Source organism: Cupressus sempervirens, chromosome 5 (genome assembly GCF_028749045.1).
Source record: "Cupressus sempervirens isolate cs-2001-9-10 chromosome 5, ASM2874904v1, whole genome shotgun sequence".
In the NCBI taxonomy this organism is placed as follows: Eukaryota; Viridiplantae; Streptophyta; class Pinopsida; order Cupressales; family Cupressaceae; genus Cupressus; species Cupressus sempervirens.
The window spans coordinates 387817949-387829421 of record NC_143122.1 but is presented as its reverse complement, the minus strand read 5'-3'; the positions used below and the strand labels follow the sequence as shown (position 1 = coordinate 387829421).

At 34.6% G+C, this 11473-nt stretch overlaps 1 protein-coding gene across 1 annotated transcript; it reads right to left on the bottom strand.

The window, feature by feature from the left end:
• Positions 1–1213: 1213 nt before the first annotated feature.
• NRS/ER (nucleotide-rhamnose synthase/epimerase-reductase) lies at positions 1214–8570 on the bottom strand. Its single transcript, XM_089830698.1, has 2 exons — positions 8032–8570; positions 1214–2035 (listed from the first exon to the last, which is right to left on the bottom strand). The coding sequence occupies exons 1-2, from the start codon at positions 8479–8481 to the stop codon at positions 1583–1585; spliced, it is 903 nt and encodes a 300-aa protein (XP_089686824.1). The 5' UTR covers positions 8482–8570; the 3' UTR covers positions 1214–1582.
• Between the last annotated feature and the right edge of the window lie 2903 nt (positions 8571–11473).

Genomic DNA, 11473 nt, shown 5'->3' with positions numbered 1-11473 from the left:
CATTTTCATGGACAAATGATTTTTTAAAACTTTAAATTATCTTTGTCAAATAAAAATGAAGAGAATATTTTATAGATATCAAATATTTGAAAATGGCAGCGCATTATTGATGAGAGGAAGAGGTACATAAAATATCTTTGGAAATGGCAGTGCATAAAGGACAAGTCTTGAGGAAAAGGTTCAAAGTACCATGGAGATTATTTGACTCTGACTCTTGCACATAAGTAGATGGTATATTTATGACTATGCTTTTGCCCCAACAGAATCTGCATCAGAATCTGCCTAGTTTGTAGTGGAAAACAACAACAACAAAATTTGGAAAAACAAATTTAGAAAAAAATCAGTGAATCTGAAAAAAACATTTGACTTTATTTTGTCTTTAGTTTGTCAAGAGATTAGCTTGTCCCCAGGCTCACTAGTAACTACCCTATTGGCCTGTCCCCAGACTCACTAGTAACTACCCTATTGCCCACACATATTGTATTAGAATATGTTATTTTAAAGCACAATAAACTCCTAACAGGATAAACCGGGTGTGTTCATACTAATGACTGCCTAGGCCTATTTGGAAATAAAATCGAGAGTGCTGAAACTCCTATATTTATGTTAAAACAAAATGAAAGCTAAATACGATGTGACATAATTGAGGAAATAACTTCAGCATATGAAATGTTGTAATGTATTTCAATTATCTACATGCCACTTGATGGCTTAGTTTATGCAAACTTTGGTAACTTAATAAATTTTGTGCAGAAAAAATATTATTGATAGTTGCATCTTAACACCATGATTGCATATTTCATTCACATGTTTTCTACTAAGAGTTTTAACAGCAGAACCGTGCAATTTGGAAATACTTCACAGGGAAAAAAGCATTTTGCAAAAGTTTTAGAAGTGACAACTAGCAAACAACAGAATAGGTTATCGAAATTCCAACTACAATTTATCACTACTGAAGATAAATGGTTAAAATGTGGAACACCCCCTTTTAACTCATAGGGTTAGTGAATGTTCTATCCACAATTAGAATGGGAAGACTGAATCTTTCAGTCAGAATAAAGCAACTAAGTTCGCGTTAGTTTCATTAAGTTTGAATGTGATTTAGAAGACAATCTCGAAACAAAAATAGCTGCTCTTGCAACAAATGGTTTTACTTCAGTAAATCTCAGCTCAAGATGCCAAATGTTTTTCAGTTTCAGACCTGATAATGGAGTAAAATGATAAAATTTTGAGCATTTTTTATTAAATAAAATAGTACATATAGAGGGAAAAGATCCGAAAGTAGCAAACTAATCACTGGACGAGGCGTACATTTGTCTATAAAAACCACTATAGAGCACAGACTTCAGCTCCATATCATGTACTAACTTCTATTGAAAGCAAATGCACTCGAGTACAAAGAAATTACCTTCATGGAATAATAAACAAATCAAACCATAGTAGTAAAAACTGCGACAGTATTAAAATACATGGATCTAAACATAGTAATTCAATTGAGCCGCAGCCTACTTTATGCTATTCATCCCTGGTCAACAACAAATTAATTTAAAATCTAATGACACATTCAAGAAATTGAACCACATCAATCCTTGGAGACCCTCCGATTGGGTTCAAAAACATACTTGATAAGTGATTCCTTGATGGACAACAGCTCTGGGAACTCCTGCTTGAGCTTGCTGGCATCCATCTCATTATTACTCCTGGCAGCCACAATGACTTTTGCCTGCTCCTCAAGAGTAAAATTTTTCCAAGTGTAGGCAGGATTAATGTAATCTCTGTACATCTCCAAGATCTCATTGTGGCTAACAACACCAGGGTTGGTGAAATTCCAAATGCCAGTAAGATTGCGCTTAGCCATCTCAATGGAAATAGGCAAAAGCTCATCTAGGATGGTCATGGAATTCGGAATGTTCACAACCTTGTCATAGCGAGCAATCTTAGTAATAAAGTTCCGGGGGTTTGACAGATCTCCAGATATTGGCATACGCACCCGCAGAGTGCAAACATTCTCAAAATTCTTCAGAAGATCCTCCACCTAGAGACCAAAAATGAATAGTTAATTTGCGTGTAGTTTTATAAGATCTATAAGACAACTAATTGCTTGGGCTTATAGTTAATTTATTCTAGTGCTCAACTTAGCAGATATACCAGTGAGAGTCTGGTGAGAGTAAGCACGAGACAGAAAAGTGTTTCAAATTTTTAGTAAACACTATATTCTGCCTATATCTCAGAAAGAACAGGAAGACCAGTGTACAAATGCTTTGAATCTTTAATAAACCAATAAAATCTGCAGATTTATTAATACACTTGGGCAGGAAAACTTTGAATTCTCAAGAATCTGCTATACCACTAGTAGCAGCAGGAATAAATAAGAAAAACATTCTTTCAAAGTTTTAATAATCAGAAGATTCGCTGATTTAGTAAGAGAGTGCATTTTTGTGGAAGAATGTTTTGTATTCTCATCAACCGGTTGCATTTAGAGAAAGAACTATTAGTAAAGAAATATTGCAAGATGATGTTGTGGATTTTTTTTAAACAATGTATTTTAAACATTTTATTTAAAACGGCAAGATCGGGGGAGAAAATGCTTCCTACTCTCAGAATTAGCATTTCTGCAGAGTAAGAGCACAATGGCTTTTGCTAATGCAATAACCAACATCAGTGGATGGTGCCAATCTTTGTTGTCTTGTCAGAAGGAGCGGGGATATGAAAAAAAATTCATCGAGTTCTCATTTGCAAATTTAACAGAGAAAATGAACAGCTTTGAAATCACAGAAATTAGCATATTACGTCAGTACTTTTCAGAAATAAAAAAATAATTAGGTAAGAGTGGTAAGATGCAAGCAAAAAGTGGATTGAATCCTCACAAAATAGCAAATTTTGCCAACATTGTCAGTAAGACTGACTAGAAGGAAAATTCGCTCTGCAATATTATATCAGCTGCTTATGCTGACTATTGCAACACAAATGGGAAATAAATGCTTTGATATCTTATTATTGGCATTTTCTGCTAGATTAGGAATAAACTAAAAACAATTAGGTATGACATGTTCTGAATCACATAAATCCACAATCTCTTCATTTAATGCTATTAAAAAGAAATCTATGGTGGGAGAATACTTAGAATTCTAGTATAATATCATCAATGTGAATCTATATTAGGAGAAAAATTGCTTTGAATGCACATCCACAAATTCTTCTCATTTATCATTGCGAGGAAGAAAATTAGGTGGGAAAATGCTTTCAATTTTCATAAAGCAGCATCATGAATAATGTGAAGCAACACTAGGAAACAATTTTCTCTGGATTCTCAGAAACTGACAGATTCTGCCTATTTATTAGTATAACCATTGATTCCTCACAAAATAGCATATTTTGCCAACAATATCAGTAAGAGCAATTAGATAAAAGAAATATTTCTCGGTGATATAATATTAGCAGATTTTTTTAACTATAGAAACACAAATGAGAAATAAATGTTTTGATATCTCATTATTAGCATTTTCTGCTTCATTAGGGATAAACCAAGAAAAATTGAGGTAGACATGTTCTGAATCACAAAAATCCACACTCTCTTTGTTTATTGCTATTAGAAAGAAATATGTGGGAAAATACTTTGAATTCTCGTAAAATATCATCAACAATGTGAAGCTACCGTAGAAGGAAAATTGCTTTGAATGCACATAAATCAAGAGATACTTCTCATTTATCATTACAAGAAAGAAAAATAGGTGGGATGCTTTGATTTTTCATAAAGCAGCATTATCAATAATGTGAAGCAACATTAGCAGAAAATTTCCTCTGGATTCTCAGAAATTAACAGATTATGCTTGTTTATCAGTATAAGCATGGACATATGAATGAAAATTCCTTTCATCACTCGGCAGATTCAATTGAGTTTTCAGTAAGAGCACAAAACATGATTGAAATTCTAACAAACGAACCAATTCTGTTGGTATAATAGTAGGTGCAGCTATTAGGGAAATAACTACTTTAAATTGTCATCTATGATTTATCAGCAATTGCAAGAATATTTGGCAGGGTTTAAATTCTCATTAATCAGAAGGCTTATAACTACTTCAAATCGATAAGAAAGGGAATGCTAATGGAAATCTGCTCAAAATCCTTAGAAAAGATTAGATTCTGGCAATCTGCGAAGAAGAGCTGCAATTAGGAGGTATATGCTTTAGATTTCCATGAGTTCAGTAAAGGTGGGAAGATTAAAGAGAATCCATTGAGCTCATTCTCGTAAACCGCCCAATTTGTTTCGAAAAGAAGCAAAGATTGGGAAGACATGCTTTCAATTCCCGTGAGTCAGCAGAGTCTGCTGATTTATCAGCTAAGGAAGGAATATTAAATGGCAGATATGAGTTCTTTTATATAAGCAGGTTCTGCTGATTTATCTAGAGAAAAATAAATATTTGAGTTTTCATATTCTCCTAAATGAGCAAAGGAAGTTGATTTATGATTACAAACAAGCTTAGAGGAAAGAAGCATTCTCATAAAACAGAAAATTGTGCTACAGTCTATTACTAAGAGTGGGAAGCATCAGGAGAAGATTTCTTAGAACTTTCATACTCTGCAGGATCATCATAAGAGTGAGAATCTGGTGGGAATGCTTTCTATTCTTATAAATTAACTGATTTTTCCGTAGGATTGACAGAAGACATTTTAGATCTAGAGAAAAATAAATATTTGAGTTTTTATATTCTCCTAAATGAGCAAAGGAAGTTGATTTATGATTACAAACAAGCTTAGAGGAAAGAAGCATTCTCATAAAACAGAAAATTGTGCTACAGTCTATTACTAAGAGTGGGAAGCATCAGGAGAAGATTTCTTAGAACTTTCATACTCTGCAGGATCATCATAAAAGTGAGAATCTGGTGGGAATGCTTTCTATTCTTATAAATTAACTGATTTTTCCGTAGGATTGACAGAAGACATTTTAGATCTATCATCATAAGAGTGAGAATCTGGTGGGAATGCTTTCTATTCTTATAAATTAACTGATTTTTCTGTAGGATTAACAGACGACATTTTAGATTTTGATAGATCCAGAGTCTTCAGAGATGTTAAGCAGGAGGATAATAGAAAATTGCTTCAAGTGCCTAAATCAAAAGGACAATTAGCAGGAAAACAAAGGCGATGAAATCTCAAAGATCAATATAAACAAGAATGCTGTTAAAATCAGAGGATTGCTCATATATAATTATTCATTGGTTTATTCAACTAAAGCTACAAAACATTAACAAATGCTATGGGGAAAAGAATGGAGTTGAGTTTTAAAAAATCAGAAAAATTCTAATGATTTATCAATAAGAAAAATAATTTTACAAACATGGCAATTATCCGTTCATCAGCAAAAGCAGTGAGATTGGAGAACAAAATGCTTCATAATGTCATAGTTCAAAAGACTGTTAATTTATCAATGGGAAAGGACAGAAGTAGATGTTTGTATTTTTTGCAAATCGGCAGATTCGATAAGTACAGAATCTTAGGAAAATGTTTTCAATCCTCATTAGTAGCAGAAACCTTTAATTGATCAGTAAGACTGTAAAGATTTCGGGAAAATGCCTTCAATTCATGGAATGAATAGAACCTGCAAATTTATCAGTTAAGAGCAGGAAGATCAGGGTATACTTATGCTGAATTCACTTAAAGTAGCAAAACTGGCTGATTTATCAGCAACATGCTGTGTATTACAATAAATCTATTACTTCATCTGTAAGAACAGGTTGAATTGAGGTGAAGGGTTCCCAGTCATGGGAACATGATCATATTGCTTCTCAACATTATGGCATTGGAATGATAATAAATAGACTTCTAAAGGTATTCTAATGAGAACAGAATGACTTTATCTAGAAAGGGTTCTCATAGGAAAAGTAAAACTTGATCAGAATCCAAAAGAATAAAACTATGGTTGCTGGTTCGAGACTTCTAACTTTCATTTATAAATCAGTTATGGAGAGATTATTTTGGAGATCATAAATAAAGAAGAGCAGGAAGGCAAGGATAAAAAAATGCTTTGGATTGTCCTAGCTGAGCAGATTTTGGTGATTATTGTGTAAGACCAAACTAGAGGGCGAAAAATGATCAGTTTGTATCAGTAGGAAGAATCATGTAGCTGACTGTGCAAATTTACCAGAAGCGGCAGCAGAACTTTAGGTTTTAGGACCCTTAAATGAGCAGAAGTTGCTGATTTATTTGTAAGAGCGGAGCAAAAAAAATAGCCTCATGTTTTCTTAAACTAGAGATTCTACTATTTATCAATAAGAACAAGAAGGCAATGGGGAGATATTGCTTTGAATTTCTAAAGATCGGCAGATGCTGCGGAAGTTTTAAAGTTTATCAACAGGGGAAACAAGATTAGACACAGAAATGCTTTGAATTCTCATGTGCAGCTTTATAAGTACTAACAGGTATATCAAGGATAACATCATAAAAGCATCTGACTTATCATAAATCAGAGTGTTGCACTAAGGATCGTCAACAAAAGAAGGAAGACAGAGAAAAAATTACTTTTAATTTTCTTGGATTAGTAAGACGAGATTTAGACAAAATGATATTTATGGATAAACCACTGGATTCTGCGCAAAAGTAAAATATAAAAAAATTGACAAATATGACCCACAGAAATGATAATTTTGTGAATGCTACTCGGAGGCATTTCCGCAAAAAGAGGGGTAAAAATTTATTAAGACAGAAAGGAATACAACAAGGAGAGTTCAACAAGGAGCACTCCATGCAAATCAGGAGTTTCTTCAGTGTGAGCTGCGACATCACAGTTTAAAAAAAATTCGATTCTCATGAACCGGGAAATTTATCTGATTTAAAAGGAAGTCCATGAACAGAACAATGAAAAGTGCTTTGGATTGTCCCAGAATTGTAACAGAGGAAAGGTAAAGAGAGAAACTTATTTTAGATGCTACAGATCAGAGGATCCTTAAATGATCTCGGGAACGTTACCTAAGAACAGGAAGTTCGGGAAGAAAAAAAATGGCTCTCGATTAACATGAATTATTCTAAAGAAGTTTGACCAACCACCAAGAAAACGAAAACTGTACGCTCGTTGATTTGTATCATTGTTCTGGAAGCAAACCATCAAAGTAAGCTGAGGAAGATAAGACTAAAAACTGCTTTGAATTCTTCCATCTTAGCAAATTCTGACTTACACTGAGTGCATGAATCTCAAAAGGGAAAAATGCTTTGGATCTTCATTGGGTTCAAATTGAATCGACAAGAGGAGCAGATAATGAATACGCTATAACGCAGTGCTTACAATTCGCAATGTAGTTTGATCAAAGAGGTGGCTACAAAAAGGAGAAAAAAGCTTTGAATTATTATAGATCGGGGGATTGTGTTAGCTATTAAATAAAAGCAGTTACTGTCAGAATGGAAATGCATTATATCCGAGGAACAGTGTCGAGACTCCATCGCCAGAGCTGCTTTATCTATCCAGCATGCTGGATGCAACTTTTATATAAATAGTATTATCGTTATGCTAAGTACAATTTACTATTCGTTTAAAATTTAATTAATTAATTTATCTGTCCAAGCAGAAATTAATGAAAAAGGAAAAACATCTGTTAGAATTGTTTAACGGCATTTTAGTCTTTTGGGGGTTTCTATCTGTGTTTTTCTGATAGTTCGGAAATTTCGAAAGATTCGGCCGACTCAAAAATCACCTTCGGCGTAGTTTACGCCGAATCCCGATCTCAACACTATGATTCCAGATATCGGCAACATTAACGGGAAAATGCCTTTAATTCTCAAAGAATCAGCAGATCCCCTAATATGAACAACATAAGAGGAGAAAAAAGAAGAAAAACCTTTCATTTTCGATAGACCAACAGATCTCGCGGCCATAATTAAAATGAGGAAGCAAGTTTCAACCTTTCTGGAATAAAAACACGGGCGATCTCTTGTTCGAATCACAACAAACGACATTGCAAATAAATCTACCACCACAATCACCATAACAACAATTACACAACCGCCAAAAAACCAAAAAAAATTGCAGTCGTCACATACCATGGCTTTTGTCTTGGAATAATAGGATCCGGCAAAATTAGGCGTATCCTCTTCCTTGAAACCAATCCCACTGCCGAGCGGATGATTTTCATCGTACTCAAAAATACAGCCAGTGGCATAATTGATCAAAACTAGGCCGTTATCCCGACAGACATCAGCCAGATTGAGCGTACCGACAACATTGGTTCGAATAGTCTCCACCTTGTGCGACTCGCACCAGTCGACATTAGGGCGACCAGTAACTCCCGCCGCATTGAAAACATGAGTAGGGCGAACAGATTCAATGTCCTCCACCAATTGAGACCTGTTCTCAAGCCTGCCCTTTCCATACTCGTATGAAATGCCCTGCGCCTCGCAAAGCCTCCCAATTTCTCCTCCGATCCACCCCGTCCGCCCGTAAACGAGAAACTTCAACCTGCTCTTCGATCCGTTCTCTGTAGAAGCCACCATTTTTATGAGCTCTGTCTGCGCTACGGATCTTGCAATGAGAGGGAGCAGGCCAACGGAGGTTGGAGGAGATACGGAGTGAGATTTTTTTCAATTTGTGCTGAGCATTGGGCACTTATTTATTTAGCTGCAGCGGCGATTTGAGAAGGAGTGACGGAAAAAGGGCCTGATTTTTTATTTATTTTTATCACGGCGTCGTTTGTGGTGTCATTTGACACCCCGTCACCGTGGCGACGGCACCGCTTGCGAAACTTCTCCCAGCGCAAATCTGGCTTTGCAAAATTTGCGGTATGCGTTTATTGGCTTCCCAAATTTATTTATTTTTATGAGAATCTCTTTTTTGGAAATCTTTTTCAAAAATTGAGAATCTCTTAAAATTCAATTATTATTGGAACGATGATTTGGTTTTGTCAAGTTGATGGGTTTCTTAATCACTCTCTCTTGTACTTTTGGAATATATTGGTTGTAGATTTAAATATGGTTATTTTGTGTTTACCTTCAAATAAAAGTATATATGTCTGGAGTATTTTGAGTTTGGGGTTGCAAGCTTTGGGTTTAACTATGGAGGAAACTCTATAGTTAAGCGCGCTTAGGCTAGAGTAGTACTGGGATGAGTGACCTCCTAGGAAGTCCCGGTGCTTCACCCCTGTGAGCATTACCTAGATCCAATGAGTGCTAAGTGTTCCATTTATTCTCATGAGAGATGGATTCATGTTGAATCACTACTCATGAAACATGGGTCAATGAGTTTGACTCAAAATCACACAGTTAAATCCTGATATTCACATCACAATTTGACTTGCTGTGGAAATTATCTCCTACTTATCAGTATATATGTCATTTAATTAGCATCTTGGGATGGCGAGATCTTAATATATTGCTATAACTTAAGATGTTTTATAATGTAACGTGGAAGATTTGTGGGGGTAATAAGGTCCCGGTTTGTATCTTTATTAGTTAATATAAGGCACGAAACTAATGTTTTCTTTTGACCTCCTTTCATTTGTTTTTTCTTGATAATCATAGATCATATTACAAAGTTTGTAAGGTTAAATTAAAAATATATAATTATTATTTGTAAATTTTAAATTTTCGATTGACTAAGACTATTTTTGCTAGGGTTTTTTTTATTTTTTGAAAAATAATATTAGAGAAAACTCGGAATCTATAAGCACATTTATGTCGTGTCAGAAAGGTAGAGGAATGTCGATGGCAAAAAGATCCAGTTGATGTGGTTGCAGCGAACCACCAACATTAGAGATGGATAATTAATGTGGTTGAAGCAGACCACTGACATTAGATTTGGATAATAATGCTGGATCGCCTTTCAATATTTACATTACAGAGTAGAAGTTATTGAGGGTTTTGATTTGAAGTGTATGCAGATTTTTTTTTCTGTGAAGGGGATCTATGCCTTCTATTGCCCCCCTGATCACAAATACAACCCTCTGCTCCATGCCCAAAAATATTCGCTTCTTTCACGAAATCACCATATACTTATTTAAGCCTGAAAGAAAATTAGTGTAGAAATAGTGTGCAGACCCCTCTAAACCAGTTACAGAAGGAAATTTGTACAAAAACACTATCAATTACGCTTAAGAACGTTGTAAGCCTTGAACGTCACTAGTCTGGAAATCGTCTTTGCCCATCGTGCCAACTTTCCTTCCCAAGAATTTCTTCCCATCTGTAGTTGGAGTTTTCTTTAGTGTTTTGATCTTCAGCTTCAGTCTTTCACATTTCATCTTCACAACAAAACCTTCATCACCAACAGAGAAGAGAAGATAACGAATATATATATATATATATATACAAACCAACTACAACAGCCACTCCTCTGCACACCTAGAAATCTGAGAGATACAATACCATTCAAGTGTCACCTGGATCAAAAGAAAATAAGTGCACCAAAGCAAACTATTTGTTTTAGCTATGGTTTCATTAGTGAAATGTGTCGCACACAACATGAAATGAAAGATAAAACCTCCTCTAAATGCTTGGATAAAGAGCATCCTCCTTTGAAATCATAAACGGTTGTATGTTAGGAAACTAGTGCAGAGTTTCTTTTGAAAAAACAATGCCAATCACAACATCTAGTTACTCCATCACTCACAAGACACAACCAATTAGAAATAGCCAGCCACTTCTACATTTCTCTTTCTTTAATTGTCTATCGTATTTGATTACATAATTTAGATTACATTGGTTTCTATCTCTAACTATTGGCTTCCTACTATGGAGGGATACCACGTATTTGAAAAACCATCAATGTTGTAATTTTAGACAACTATTTTTGCCATTTTCATAGCACTTGTACAACACGACATATAAACTAAAAGCATACCATTCACCATATAAACTGAAAGCATACCACTCAAAGAACACTCACATATTGATGGCACATTTTGATTTGATTTTAAGATTTGACTTGTATATGAATTGTTATTTTGAAAAATGAACCTATTGAATAAATAAACGAGCTTTGCAAAGATCGCTACTAGTTTATATAGCATAATATGATACAAATTTAACCTTCTCACATAGTTCATAGACTTCTCATTCTCAAGACTCGTCTTGCTAATTACTCAAAATACTTCATTTAAAGTTATTTCTTTAAGTAGTTTACTTCTTACTAATGGCTAAATTAAAATTTAGACATTTATAGTAACAGTCAAAGTTTCAGACATTTATAGTAACAATCAAAGTTTGAGCAACTATTTTCACTTTTTAATAAAACAGATCACATGCTTCTCCCAAACAAATTTCAACTTGTAGCCCACTGCAATCTCAAAAAAGAGACATTCCAATCTCATAACTATAAGGTAGGGACTATAGCTCACAAGGAGCTCTTGTTATATATGTCAATACAAAAGGTAGAATTTAGTTTTCAATTCAAATCAATTCAAAAGACTTAACTTGTATAGTGTTGGGGAATCTAAAAAATAATCATCGATTTAATGTTTGTTAATAACAATTATAAATTGATTTAGTAATGGGT